General features: G+C 48.6%; 1 protein-coding gene across 1 annotated transcript; it reads left to right on the top strand.

Moving 5' to 3' along the window:
• Positions 1-354: 354 nt before the first annotated feature.
• On the top strand, positions 355-14,240 carry CSF2RA (colony stimulating factor 2 receptor subunit alpha). Its single transcript, XM_065901011.1, has 10 exons — positions 355-421; positions 889-1,031; positions 2,006-2,129; positions 5,537-5,666; positions 5,759-5,931; positions 8,181-8,314; positions 9,529-9,664; positions 11,431-11,527; positions 13,336-13,417; positions 14,145-14,240. The coding sequence occupies exons 1-10, from the start codon at positions 355-357 to the stop codon at positions 14,238-14,240; spliced, it is 1,182 nt and encodes a 393-aa protein (XP_065757083.1).
• Positions 14,241-15,572: the final 1,332 nt, after the last annotated feature.

Raw genomic sequence — 15,572 nt, forward strand, 5'->3', positions numbered from 1 at the left:
AACCCCCCAACCCCTGCCACCATGTTACAGACCAGGCAGGTGGGCAACTTGCCCAAAGTGATTCAGACGGTAACAGGGAAGACTGGACCTGGTGCTCAGGCTTGAGGACAGGCTCTTGGTTCTGGGGCCATCTCTGAGGCTTACTGAAGCCTGAGGACCCTCTGTAGCCAACAGTGACCCAGGCTGGCCAGGTCACCATGCTGACCATCACCCTGGAGAGAGTCCTGTGTTTTTTGCCTGGACACCCCCCCAGGGAAACACCACTGGTCTCCATGTCCAGACCCCCATGAAAGCTGATTTTCTCTTCCCCCAGCACTTTCACATCCCTCGGTCAACCCCCTGTGTGCCCTGGCGATGGCCGTTCTACTCTCCATGCTGCTGGTACCCTCACTCTTCCTGAACCAGGACCAATGGGATAAACGTATGAATGTGTTTCCCCTCTCCCCATTGCTCCCATTCCCATGACCCTGGGTTCTGGGGGAAACATCCCAATGCCTGCATCTAATTTCATTTTATCCTCATATGCAACGGTCAACCGGCATCACACCTCCTGTTGTGCTCCCCACTGCTGGTGATGTGAATTCCCCCCACCCATTCTGCAGACACAGGTGATGGTGGCCGACTCCCTTTACTATGGCAGGATCTGGATAAATAGCCTTTGCTGTTTCCTGTCTTCGTTTATTTCCACAGTGGACATCTCCCCTTGTAGAAAGGGCAGGAAGGAGAGGTGGGAAAGGGGTAGGGGGTGATGAGGATGTGTGAGAGGGGTAGGGGCACAGTGATTCCCAGCCCTGATCTCTGCTCACAAGATGTGAGATACATTGGTTAAGGGAGAATGGAGACGGGAGAAGAAGAGTAGTTTCTGACTCCTGAGGCTGTATGTTTCAGATCTTCCAACCGTGGAACAGAACTCCAGTCTAAACGTGAAGTTTGACCCAAAGACGACAAAATTAACTTGGGACTGCCAGGAAAACGCTACCTACGGGGAATGCGTGTTGATTCACAAGGAGAAGGGACAGATTAAAAAAAAGGTAAGATGGATTGGATGTGCTCGATCACTGTTCTTTGTAGAGCTCTCGTCAAGCAGGACAAATAAAAAACATACACGTGACACGGGGACACATCACAGACTCATGGCTCGAAGTGCACCAGGAAACTGCTGCTGTGTCCAAGATGTGTCCAGAGGGCTGATTCCCTGAGAGGACCCCATTCCTCTCTCAGGCATCCCTATTCCAATTAGCCTGGGGGCTCCTGGCTGCCTGCAATGGCAGCCTTTTGCTTAGTTGGTCCACCTGCAAGACTTAATCCTGAGAGAGAAATAACATTAGCTCTGCCTGTTCAATGGAAATAAAGTAAACAGACTGACTTGGATACAATGTAAACGTGACATCTGTGAGAGAACGGTGGATATGAGATAGGACAAGAAAAGTCAATCCCGTAGAAGAGGGTGTGAAGTTCCCATACAGTTTAAAGGGATGAGGGCTCTCATATTAAAAGGTGAGCTCTGGGACTTCCCCTGGTGGCACAGCGGTTAAGGATCCGCCTGCCAATGCAGGGGACATGGGTTCGATCCCTGGTCCAGGAAGATCCCACATGCCACAGAGCAACTAAGCCCGTGCGCCACAGCTACTGAGCCTGCATGCCACAACTGCTGAAGCCCTCGCTCCTAGGGCCTGTGCTCCACAACAAGAGAAGCCACTGCCATGAAAAGCCCACACACCACAATGAAGAGTAGCCCCCGCTCGCTGCAACTACAGAAAGCTTGCACACGGCAACGAAGACCCAACGCGGCCAAACATAAATAAATAAAAGAAAAGAAAAAGAAAAGGCGAGCTCTATTCTGACCTTCTGAAGGCTGCTAGTTGGCGTCTTGCCAAAGAAGGTACCTGGGGGAGATGTCACAGAGGGAGGTGGATGTCATCACAGGGTCAGGGTAGGAGCAAACAACCAGGATGTAATGAAAGAAGACTGGTTCTTAATTCACTGACTGGTGACATCTTTTCAGGTCAAAGACAAGGAATGTCAGTGCACCTTTCAGGACTGTTCTCTCCATGGGGGAGTCACGCTCACTGTCGAAGTAAATATCAACCAAAGACGAATTTCAGAAACACTGGTCTACCTGAACCCAGGTAGGGAAACCATGGTGGTGATTCCTCTCCTTCCCACATGAGCATCAGGGTACATTCCCCCACTTTTTTCTGCTATATGGAGATAGAATTGACACATAGGAATTGCATATGTTTAAGAGGTACATTTGGTGGGGTTTTTTTTTTTATCTTTTTGGCCATGCTGCGCAGCTTGTGGGATCTTAGTTCCCAAACCAGGGATTGAACCTGGGCCCTCAGGAGTGAGAGCACAGAGTCCTAACCACTGGACCCCCAGACAATTCCCACATTTGGTGTTTTGATGTACGTATACTTTGTGAAATGATGATCACAATTGAGCTATTAACGTATCCATCCTGTCAAGTAGTTATTTTGTTTGTTTGTTTGTTTTGTGGTGAAAACCCTGGAGATCTACCCTCTTAGTGAATTTCAACTGAACAATCCAGTATTTTAACTATAGTCACTATGTCGTGCGTTAGATCCCTGGAACTTACTCATCTTATAGCTGGATATTTCTACCTTTTGACGAACATCTCCCCATTTCCGCCACCCTCCCTAGCCCCTGGAACCCCCGTTCTATTCTGTGTTTCTATGAGTTTTCGTTAGATTCCACATGTAAGTGAATCATATAGTATTTGTCTCTCTCTGTCGGATTTATTTCACTTAGCGTAATACTCCCCAGGTCCATCCATGTTGTTGCAAACGGCAGAATTTCCTCCCTTTCGTGGCTGACTAATATTCCTCTGTGTGCGTGCGTGCGTGCGTGTGTGTGTGCGTGCGTGGGTGTGTGTGCGTGCGTGCGTGTGTGTGCGTGTGCGTGCGTGCGTGGGTGTGTGTGCGTGCATGTGCGCGTGTGTGTGTGCGTGTGCGTGCGTGTGTGCGTGTGTGTGTGTGTGCGTGTGTGTGTGCGTGCGTGTGTGTGTGTCACATCTTCTTTATTCATTCATGTGTCCACACAGACACTTAGTTTATTTCCATATCTTGGCTTCTGTGAATAATTCTGCAGTGAACATGGGGGTGCAGGTATCTCTTCGAGATCCAGATTTTATTTCCATGGAATATACACTGATAAAAAGGATCGCTGGAGGGCTTCCCTGGTGGCGCAGTGGTTGACAGTCCGCCTGCCGATGCAGGGGACCCGGGTTCGTGCCCCGGTCCGGGAAGATCCCACGTGCCACGGAGCGGCTGGGCCCTTGAGCCACAGCCGCTGAGCCTGCGCGTCCGGAGCCTGTGCTCCGTAACGGGAGAGGCCACAACAGTGAGAGGCCCGCGTACCGGAAAAAAAAAAAAAAAGGATCACTGGATCATATGACAGGTCCATTTTTAATTTTGGGGGGAATCGCCACACTGTTTCCCATAGTGGCTGCACCAATTTACATCCCCACCAACAGGGCACGAGGGTTCCCTTTTCTCCACATCCTTGCCAACACTTGTTATTTCTTGTCTTTTTGATGAGAGCCGTTCTGACAGGTGCGAGGTGATACCTCATTGTGGTTTTAATTTGCATTTCCCTGACAATTAGTGATGTTGAGCATCTTTTTAGGTACCTGTTGGACATTTGGATGTCTTCTTTGGAAAAACGTCTATTCAGATCCTTTGACTGTTTTTAATCAGATTATTTGTTTTTAAAAAATTTGTTTTTTGCTCTTGGGTTGCTTGAACTCTTTATATATTTTGGATATTAACCCCTTATCAGATACATCTGGTTTGCAAATATTTTCTCCCATTCCATAGGTTGGCTTTCCGCTGTGTTGATTGTTTCCTTTGCTGTGCAGAAGTGTTTAGTTTGATCCAATTCTAGTTTTCTACTTTTGTTTTTGTTGCCTGTGCTTTTGGTGTTAAATCCAAAAAATCATTGCCGGGACCAGTGTCAAGATGTTCTTTCCCTATGCTTTCTTCTAGGAGTTTTACAGTTTCAGGTCTTATATATAAGTCTTTAATCCATTTTGACTTGATTTCTGTATGTGGTGTGGGATAAGGACCCAATTTCATTCTTCTGCATGTGGATATGCAGTTGTCCCATCATCATTTAGTAAAGACACTAATCCTTTCTCCCTGGTGTGTTCTTGGCAGGTTTATCAAATATCAGTACACCATAAGTGTGGGGATTTATTTCTGGGCTCTCTAATCTGTTTCAGTTATCTCTATGTCTACTTTTATGCCGTCATAGTACAGTTTTAATTACTGTAGCTTTGTAATATATCTTGGGATGAGGCAACATGAAGCTTCCAGCTTTGTTCTTCTTGCTCAAGATGGTTTTCACTATTTGGAGTCTTGTGGTTCCATACGAATTTTAGGACTGTTTTTTCTTTTTCTTTAAAGAATGTCATTGGGGTTTTGATAGGGGTCACATTGATCTATAGATCACTTTGGGTAGTATGGACATTTTAACACTATTAATTCTTTCAGTCCATTAACACAGGGTGCCTTTCCATTTATCTGTGTCTTTTTTCATTTCCCTCATCAATGTCTTGCAACATTGAACTTACAAGCCTTTCACCTCCTTGGTTAAGTGTATTCCTAGGTACTTTACTCTTTTTGTTGCTATTGTAAATGAGATTTTTTTTTCTTAATTTCTGTTTCAGCTATGTCATTGTTACTGTGTGGAACTGCCAATGATTTGTGTATGTTGATTTTGTATCCTGCAACTTTACTAAATGTATTAGTTTCAATATTTTTTTTTTGTTTAGTCTTAGGGTTTTCTACGTATATGATCATATCATCTGCAAACAGAGATCATCTTACTTCTTTCTTTCTGATTTGAATAACTTTATTTCTTTTTCTTGTCTAATTGCTCTGGCTAGGACTTCAGGTACTATGTTAAATAGGAGTGGTGAGAGTGGGCATCCTTGTCTTGTACAGGACCTTAGAGGAAACACTTTCAGTTTTTCTCCATTGAGTATGACATTAGCTGTGGGATTTTCACATTTGGCCTTCATTGTGCTGAAGTAAATCCTTTTTATACCTATTTTGTTGAGAGTTTTTATCCTGAATGGATGTTGAATTTTGTCAAACACTTTTTCTGCATCTATTGAGATGATTATGCGGTTTATCTCTTTCACTCTGTTAACGTGGTGCATCACGTTGATTGATTTGCATATGGTGAATCGTTCTTACATCCAAGGGATAAATTTGACTTTTAACATGCTGTTGGATGTGGTTTGCTAGCATTTTGTTGGGGATTTTTACATCTGTGCTTATTAGGGATATTGGCCTGTAATTTTCTTTTCTTGTGTCTTTGTCTGGCTTTGGTATCACAGTGATGAGTGATGCTGACCTCAGAAGATGAGTTTAGAAGTGTTCCCTCTTCTTCTCTTTTTGGGGAGAGTTTGAGAAGAATTGGTATTGATTCTTCTTTGAACCATGAAGCCATCTGGTCCATCCCCCTTTAAACTCCATGTACAAATTATTTTGTTTCTGTCTCTTCCCAGGTGGGGAGGGCACAGCTGCCCGAAACTTCTCCTGTCTTATCTACAATGCGGATTTCATGAACTGCACCTGGGCCAAGGGCCAAGCAGCACCCAATGACGTTCAATATTTTTTGTATATAAGAGACTCCAAGTAAGTGTTGACCTCATGTAGACAGCCCTGAGAAATACAGTGAAGAAAGAAATATGCCTGGATTGTTCTCTGAACACTTTGGAATCTTACAGGAAAAAAATAGAAAGAGAATGCCCTCATTACCTAAAAGACTCGGGAACACACGTGGGATGTCACCTCCAAGACCTCTCGGGATTAACTTCGTACAGTTACTTCCTGGTTAACGGTACCAGCCAAGAAGGAGGAATCCAGTTCTTCGATTCGGTTTTGCTGTTAAAAGAAATAGGTGAGAGCAACCACCTGTGATTTAACCACTGCCTAGTAGGTCCGACAGAATTTGCGTTGAAATCTGTGTAAGTTTCCTGGAGATGCTGTAACAAAGGACCACAAACTGGGAGGCTTAAAACAAAGGAAATGTATTCTCTTGCAGTTCTGGAGGCCAGAAATCCAAAATCAAGGCATTGGCAGGGTTGGTTCCTTCTGGACTGTCTGAAAGAACTTCTGCTCCCATGCCTCTTTCCTAGCTTCTGGTGATGGCCAGGAGTCCTTGGCTTATGGATGCATCATTTCAATCTCTGTCCACATGTCCATCTTCTTGGTATATCATAAATCTCCCTTCCTTCCTTTTATACAGACACGAGTCATTGGAGTTAGAGCTCATCTTATCCAGAATGACCTCATCTCAAGATCCTTAATTACTCAGTCAAACATGTCCACAAATTAGAGAGACAGCCACCCGAGAAGAGCAGGCATGGTAGCTCCACACCCTTTGCCCATGCCTTGCCCTATGCATCTCTTCTGTCTGGCTGCTCCTGAGTTATGTCCTTTTATTGTAAAATAGTGATCTAGTAAGTAAAATGTTTCCTGAGTTCTGTGAGCTTCTCTTGCAAATTAATCAAACCCACGGAGGAGGTCAGGGGAATCTTTGATCTATAGCAGGTCAGTTGGAAGCACAGGTGATGACCTGGACTTGGGATTGACATTTGAAGTGGGAGGACTAAGCCCTTCACCTGTGGAATCTGATGCTACCTTCAGGTAGATAGTGTCAGAATTGAGTTGAATTGTAAGACACCCAGCTGGTGTCAGAGACTTGCTTGGTGGTGTTGAGGGTCGGAGGGAAGCCCCACACATTAGAACTGGGTGCATAATCCTAAGTCCAGATCACAACGATAGGCCAGAGGAGTTACATCCCTTACTTTTTTCTGAGCTGGAAAATCCAGTGTAAGTATCCTAGGGATAGAGCATCTCACCTTTAAAGTTAAAGACGATCAGATCTACTCAGTGTGGAAGTGGAGTCCATGAGATTCACAGTCACAAGAGAAACTTCACACAGCCAAGCTGTCCAAACAGACCTTCAAAGGTTCCAACAACAGAATTGAGTCTCAGCTTCTAGAATGGAACAGATGCCCATCAAAATGCAGTCAGATACAGAACTCCCATCCTGTTGATTGCTGGCATGCACCGTCATGGCGTCACTGTTTGGATATCTGTTCAACGGTGAAGGACACTGAAGTTCCTTGACCTTTACAAACATGCATCAACTCCCCCATTTGGAAGCCATGACTTTGCTAGCTCCATGTGGACCCGGTTCCTCCAAGCCCCCGTCTTTCCCTCCTTCCCTCCCTTTGGGTAACCTGCTACAAGGACAAGTGTACACCCAGTTGAACCTACCCAGATGCCACCTCCTCTTTCTCTCCTTAGAATGTGACAGTCCAAGCCCCTCCACCCATCCTGGACCATTGTGAATTCACTTCTTCTTCTTCTTCTTCTTCTTTTTGCCAGCTCTTTCTCTTCTTTCTAGTGCTCTGCTCCAGGCTGGTCTCTTGAAGATACTCCCGTATGCCAAACAATGTCTTCTCTTGAACGCCAGCCCCTCTTTCTACCTGCAGGCTCTCTGATCCCATAGGATAGTCCAGGCCTCTTAAGGCTAAAGTCATTTCAAACCAGCCTCTCTCCTGCCCTCCAAACCCATCACCACCTACCTCCCCAGGTCTTCTCTTTTTTTTAATTTTATTTATTTTTGGCTGCGTTGGGTCTTGGTTGCTGCGCGCAGGCTTTCTCTAGTTGTGAGGGCTACTCTTTGTTATGGCACACGGGCTTCTCATTGTGGTGGCTTCTCTTGTTGTGGAGCACGGGCTCTAGGCGTGCACGCTTCAGTAGTTGTGGTGCATGGGCTTCAGCAGTTGTGGCTCACAGGCTCAGTAATTGTGGCTCACTGGCTTAGTTGCTGTGCGGCATGTGGGATCTTCCCAGACCAGGGCTCGAACCCATGTCCCCTGCATCAGCAGGTGGATTCTTAACCACTGCACCACCAGGGAAGTCTCCCCAGGTCTTGTTGAACCCAAACTTCCTCCCTTCTGCACATGGCGGCCTGATGATTGTTATCTTCCCCAAGAGACAACACTCAGACCCACCCCTGCCTCCCGGTGACCTTGGTGAGCTACCATCAATGTTGCGAAGGCAGAACTGGGTCTCCTCTCTGTGGTCCAGGGGAAGCATTCTGGGTTAGAGGTGTCTGCTGGGTTCTCATTACAGAGCAATACAACCCACCCAACAATATCACCGTGCACTGCAATGAATCACACTGCTTCATCCAGTGGGAAAAGCCCAGGACCCGAAAAACACTGTCCATCAGGGAGTTCCAGTACCAGCTGGACATCCAGAGACAGGTGAGTGGACACTGCTCCAAGCAGGGCACCACACCTCAAGAAGCTTGGCAGCCACCCCCATGACCCACCGTGAGAACCTGGGGCACATGAGGTGGGCTCAGAATGGGTGAACATCTGGGAAAATTCAAGGTCTGCTCCAAGCCCACCTGGACCCAGTGTAGACAAGGAGGAACCCTCTCCCTATGTCCACCTGGACCCAGTGCAGACAAGGAGGAACCTCTGCTCCAAGCCCACCTGAGTTCTTATTAGGATCCATATCCAGCTGAGGTTCTAGAAGGAGCCATGAACAGGGGCACCCTCCCTCCTGTGGGCATGTTCCATCCTTCTATTTGGGGGCCACTGCAGGTTGGGGGGACAGTAGGAGCTCAACACTTTGTTGGACCCTGACTGTTTCGGGTTTTCCTGACTGCGCTCAGAGGGGGAGATTGGATGAGACCCATGAAAAACCTTCAAAATGGAGAGAAATAAACATTCTATTTTGGTTTGGGTTTTTTTTTTTTTTTCCTAGAGTGATACCGGAAGCAGTAGAAATCAACTGGTGAGTTACAACTCTGACCCAAAATATCACCCTTGTAGCTTAAGCGTACGATGTTGGGCAACGGACACATGCCAACTGCAAACTTCGTCCAGCGGTGGCCAGGATGGGGACGGGGTAAAAACCAGAGGATGGAGGTTTCCTAGAGTACCGTCCAGTCAGTGATATAGGGGCACCCCCCCAGTAGGCCCCTGGATGGGCTCTCCCTCTTCTATCCGTGTTGGTCAAGGAGATGATGTCTTCTTCCAAAATTCCTCTCGAGGTTGATCATCAAAGTAATTTTTGTTGATCTTTTCTAAGTTTCACCGCCACTCTGACCTCAGTATCCTCCTCTGTCCGATGAGGAAGTCGAACTTGGTCCTCTTAACATCCTTTACAGGGACATTATCCATCCATAGGTTGGTTCATACCCACTGTAGCTCTTGAATCATTTCTGCATCTGTACTTACGATCCTAGCAACCCCAGGAGTGGTTACTCGGAAAATGGCAGAATCACTCATTGTCATTATTCCCTTAAGCTTTCCTCCCAAGTTCTCAGGACGTAAAATACCACATTCATGCCCAGATTGGGAGAGTGTGGCTTTGAATCTTTCACTGCAGTTGGGCAATTGAAACGACACCCTCATTCTGTTTCTCAACACAGGCAACAACTCTGTCTAACTTTCTGTTTTCTCCAAAGATTGTGGTGTCTGGTGACACGGGGAATAAATACAGCTTTCCGAGACCGGGGCTCAGAGCCAAACATACTGTGAAGATCAGGACGGCAGATGCCCGGAAAGCCCACTGGGGTGCCTGGAGTCAGCCAGCTGAGTTTGGTACGTGTCCCAAGATCATCACCAGACAGATCCTGGCATCCTGAATTCATCTCTGAGCCATTCTGGGAGGGGTTCCTGTCCACCGGCCCCTGCAACACTGTTCCCCTGGCAACAGCAAGGGCTCGTGAGAGGGACCCTTTAAGAATAACTAAGAGCCTTCCTAAGCCTCCGCCCCACCAGGAAATGACCCATCCCTCGTGGTCACGCCAAACAGCCGTCACGGTCCACCTCTGATCAGGATACAGCTCACATCCAAACTGGCTCTGTTTCTTTCTAATCGGGGGAGGGCTAACCTGACAGATTTTGGTCTTGTTCTGTTTTTTTTGCGGTATACGGGCCTCTCACTGTTGTGGCCCCTCCCCTTGCGGAGCACAGGCTCCGGACGCGCAGGCTCAGTGGCCATGGCTCACGGGCCCAGCCGCTCCGCGGCATGTGGGATCTTCCCGGACCGGGGCACGAACCCGTGTCCCCTGCATCGGCAGGCGGACTCGCAACCACTGCACTACCAGGGAAGCCCTAGCCTGACAGATTTTACTACCTTCCTCCTTCTAACTTTGATCAGCTGGCAAGACTATAATGGTTTGGCCCTAAAGCCAATCTGATACTTAAGAGTCTACCTTCCCTTCCATCCAGTCTCTAACACCTTCAGTGTTTTAGCAAGCATAGTATGCATACGTTTTTGTTGTTGTTGTTGTTTTCTGATCCAAGATCAATGCCTTTGATACCTGCCGGTGTAGGATTTATGAAATGAAATAAGGATTCAGCAAAATTTCATAAGCTGGAAGCGACAGCTGAGCAGAGTAAGGAATTGATTTGCCGTCTTGCATGTGTCAGTGGGTTCTTAGCCGTGACACCAAAAGCAGGAATGATGAAAGCAACAAATTGGTAAAGCGGACTTCATCAAAAATGAAAACTCTTGTGCATCAAAGGACACGCTCAAGACAGTGAAAAGACAACCCATGAAAGGGGAGAAAATATTTCAAATCATTTGATAAGGGCCAAGCCTCCAAAGCATATAAAGTATTCTGAGACGCCAAGAACAAAAACACTGACAACCCACTTTACAAATGGGTTTAAAATATGCCCCCCACCACCAAAAAAATAAGAATAGACTTTCCCCGGGAACAGAGTTCTAAACTGACTTGGCTGACATCCGTGTGGCTTTTTCTGGTTTCATTTCCCCTCCGGAATACGCACTTTTGACAATTAACATATTCGCTTAAAATAAACAACAACAGCTTTGTGTAATAGGTCACATTTTATCTGTTCCTATTGAAAAATCTCACAATGGCGGCCCCTCCATCAGGTTACGAGGATCCTGGTAGAATTGGGATTTCTCATTGGATTTTTAAATATTCACAGACGAAATGTGCCTCATTAGAAAAGTAATGTACTGTAAAGAGCACTTATCCTAAATGACATGCGAAATGAAAGCTTAAGAATAGATGGGATGCAATTTTGTTTAAAACCGCATGCCTGGAAATGTGTATTCATCCTTTTTTGGTCCGTTTTTAAATTGCATTCTTGGTCTTTGGGTTGCTGTGTCTTAAAATCGCTTTATGTGTTTTGGACATGATCCCGGGGTCGTGTTGTCCCACGAATATCTTTTTGTGAAAGTTGCAGGACTGGGTCCTTTCCTTAGATGGCCGTCCTGCTCTGGGCATGTTTCCTCCTCCGTGAGCTAGTGAGGACATAAGCTGGCTGAGTGGTGATCGCTCATGTCCCGGCCCCCCGCGTACTTGGCGTGTTCCCCTCTCTCTCCCCAGGCTCTGCGGAACCAGAATCCAGCCTGGTGCACGTCTACCTGCTGGTGGTCCTGGGGACCTTCGTCTGTGGCCTGACCATCAGCTGCCTTTTCAAAAGGTAACCTCAGGTCGTCCTAGGTGGGCATCCCCGTGGTCAGCGGAGGGGGCCGGTGTTTATTCCAAAGACAGCCCCAGTCGGCTGGCAAAAAAGAGAGGGCAGCCTGCAAACATCCCAGGCAGTCCTAGCAGCCAATTGGCGTGTGGGTTTTCTGGAGGGAAACTTGTCTGGAAAAAGGGAAGGAAGTTGGAGAGATGGAAAAACACACAGGAGAGAAACAGCTCTGATGCTGCATCTGTCAGTGGCAGGAGAGCTGGCAACCAACAAGGGTCTTTCCTGCCCCCAGACTCCTGCCGGGCAACCCTCACAGCCCTGCTGTGCTCAGAGCTCTGCCTTCCTTCAGCCCCTTGGAGCTTCTGGAGTTCTCAGAATGTCTCTCCTCCTCTGACTTTCATTTCCCCCAGCACAAGTCATTCAGCCCCAGCTCCCAGACCACTGCAGTCAGCCTGTCCACGGGCACCTCCGCAGTCATCTTTCCTGTGTGTGACCCAGGCATCACACAGGGTCTGTGGCCACCGGGCAAATGCTTCGCAACGAAGCATGAACAACACAGACTAAAGTTGCACGCGCACGGCATGACGCACTCTGCAAAGCATGGAGAGATTTTGCACCTGGAGACCCTCCTGCAGGATGTGGGGACGCTGTGGGCGTCCACCTGCGGCCCCTGTCCTGATGCCCCTGTCCTGGTTGGGCGTCCTGTGCTAAATGTCCCCCAGGACCAGGCGAGACACTGGTCTGCCCTGTGAAAGCAACTGCGAGGCACCCCTGTTCCCAGGGACACTGGACCTGGGAGCAAAGAGGCGTTTGGGCAGCCCGGCCACTGGCTGTGGTGACAGGGACAGATCTCGTGCCTTACACAGAAGACTTATCTTAAAGAAAAGCTGTGTGAGTTTCCTGTAGCTGCCGGAACCAGTGACCACAAGCCAGAGGCTTAAAGCCACAGGCATCCATCCTCCCCCATCCTGGAGAGCAGACCTCTGAGCTCAAGGTGTCTCAGGGTCACGCTCACTCCAGAGGCTCCAGGGGAGGGTCCTTCCCGCCTCTTCCAGCTTCTGGGGGCTCCAGGCATCCCTGGGCTCGTGGCCGCCTCCCTCTCGTCTCTGGCTCTGTCTTCCTGGGGTTTCTCCTCTGTGTCTGTGTCTCTCCTCTTCTGTGTCTTGGATGTAGGGCCGTCATTGGACGTAGGGCCACCCTCATCCAGGGGGACCTCATCTCAAACCCTTCACTACATCACATCTGCAAAGACCCCGTTTCCACATAAACTCCCAGGTTTCAGGGGTCAGGAGTTGAATATATCTTTGGAGGCTACCTTTCAACTCAGTACAACCTCTCCTGATGATGTCACAGGATTGGAGGTACCATTCGTGTGGTGAGAAAGAAATGCCCCCGTGAACATGCAGCAGGACTGGGGTGCTGCGGGGCCATGGAATATGCTGGTTAAGAGACAGCACTGAAAAGGCATGACATCCAATCTGGAACCGTGGGCTTCAAGGTTGGATAAGCCTCCTGGTCTTTACACACCAGAGACCCCAGACTCCTCCAAGCTGCCGGAGACTGGACATGTCCCCCACTCCCATCCCTGTGTCCAAGGGAGTGAGTGAAGGTTCTAGAAGGACCCTCACAGAGTCTATCATTTTCTCCATGGTCTAAGCCTGGAGTTGGTCCTTCTGTGATTCTTAAAGGAAATTGTTCTGAAGAAATGAGCCTGCATGACGTGTTTGCACGTGACATGACAACATGTCCCCTTTGGGTGCAAGAAGGAAATTGGGCATCTAGGTCTTTTCTTCACACATTTCTTGTCTCACCAGGTTCCTAGGGATGCACAGGTTATTCCCGCCAATTCCACGGATCAAAGATAAATTGAATGATAGCCATCAAACCGACCACCAGGTACATATGGGGTGGGGGGCAAACCAGGATGGAGAAGAGGGGACAGTGACCCCAGAATCTCAACTGTGTCCACCCAAAGGGGTCCACAGGGTGTGGCTGCCATCCCGTGTCCTGCTCCCTGGCCTTCTTCAGGGGTCAGGGACTGGGGTTTTACCTGCGAGCTGTGTCTGGGGAAATTGCGTGTGGGGAGAAGGAGAGAAGGAAGACGGGGAGGGAGAAAGAGAGAGGTAGAGACAGAGTGAAAGGGGTCTGACCATATCTCCGGGAGCGGACGACTCCCAGAGAGGATGAAAAAGGACAAGGGACAAGTGAGACCCCCATACGTGACACCCCCCTTGGGTGCACCCATCACATCTGCCTCTCCGCGGGGTGGGGGCTACGTCTACCTACTCCGCTGTCTGGCATCATATCCCCCAGCTGTCAGCTTGCTCACCTCCATGCTTGAGCTGGGCATCTCTCCTCTCAGGAGCACTGACCCACACCCTCTCCACGTCCCTGGGACCTCCAGGGGCCCGCCCACCCCAGGGGGCCAGCATGAGCCACGTCCCGCTACCCCTGAGCTCCGGGTGGCCCTAGCGTGTGTGGTACCCTAGGCTCAGATGTCCCTCCCACAAGCTCATCTGCCAGCTACAAGATCTGACGCAGAGAGCCGTCTCGGATTTCTCGATAAACCCCCCATGGCCACTGCTCGTGGGCCTCCTGACACCCCCATCCTTCTCCCCAGCAGACCCTCTGGGAGAAATTTGCACATGACGTGGGAAAAGGTGACAAGGAAGAGGTCTTAGCCGTGGAAGAAGTCGCAGAAGCCCCAGCGAATGCGTGAATTCCAGTTGTCCTCATCCCCAGCGCTTTCTGGAAGTTGCTGGATTTTTTTTTACAATTCTTTTAATGTTTTTTCAATGTTTTGCTTAATTATTGTGAATGTAGCTTTTTTAAATTGTTTTGAGCATTTTTCTAGCTTTCTGTTCTGTTCTGGTTTGTTTTGTCTTGTTTTTTTACTCTAAAAAATAATGTGATGTTTTGCAAAGATGCTTTGTAGTGGGAGGGACGTTTCGAGGCCCGTGGATCCTGACCACGTAACGCGCCTTCCAGCTGCTCCAGGGAAACACCACCCCTTCCTCACAGGGAGGGGTCGGAGCTGCTGCTGGCCGCTGGGGCTGGGATGAGGGTCTGTGCCGCCGCCCGCTTCCACTGGCAGAAGATTCACATCCTCCTTTTTTCTCTACTGGCTGCAGTTTAGAAAGGAATGACTTTCCAGTGGCTGCTCTAACAGGACCACAATTACTGAGCCGACACAGCGGGCGCCTACCCGTTAGAGCTTGTAAGCCCTCCTGCCTGCTCCTTATAGGGATACTTGTGGATTATGTCACACCCACCTGGTAATCCAGGACCATGTCTCCATCTCGAGATCGACATCTGGGACTTAATGACATCTGTAAAGTCCCTTCTGTCAGAAGGCAACATTTTTATAGGGTCCAGGTATTAGGATGTGGACCTCTCTGGGGACATTTTTCTGTCCACCCCACGGAGCCCAAGGAGGGAAGCTTGGTTGAGCGGCAGTGATGGGCGAGCTCAGAGCCGCCCTCACTCCTCCAAATTCGCACCTGACCCACTGGGCTCTGTGCCCCTTCCCCATACCTGCCCTGTGCATCCCTCCCGTCTGACTTGGATCCTAAGTCAAAACCAGCTGAGTTACATGCTTTATCTTGAGCCAGCAAAGTCTTTGTTTTCAATTCCCGTCTCTACCTGAGTCCCGTGAGCAGTTTTAGAAAATTATCAACCCTGAGGAGGCGGGTCATGGGAAGCCCTGATTTATAGCCAGTCGGTCCGAAGTCCGGGCTGCCCGGGACTCCCACCTGGGGGTCTGAAGGGAGTGAGGTCTGGAGTCTTGGGCAGCCGGTTGTAGGTGTTGGAAAATGGCCCAGCAGACCTCACACACCCGCATGAAAGGCAGAGCAGCTGAGCGTTTTACTGTACGATGTCACATCTCAAGAGAAATGAGTTATTTATGTCTGTGAGTCTGTTTCTGCTTTGTATATAAATTCATTTATTTTTTAGATTCCAAAGTGATGATTACCAAAGGAGAAAGGAAGTGGGGGAGGGGATAAATTAGGAGTTTGGGATTAAGAGATACAAACTACTCTACATAAAATCG

The sequence above is a fragment of the Phocoena phocoena genome, chromosome X (genome assembly GCF_963924675.1).
Source record: "Phocoena phocoena chromosome X, mPhoPho1.1, whole genome shotgun sequence".
NCBI lineage: Eukaryota > Metazoa > Chordata > Mammalia > Artiodactyla > Phocoenidae > Phocoena > Phocoena phocoena.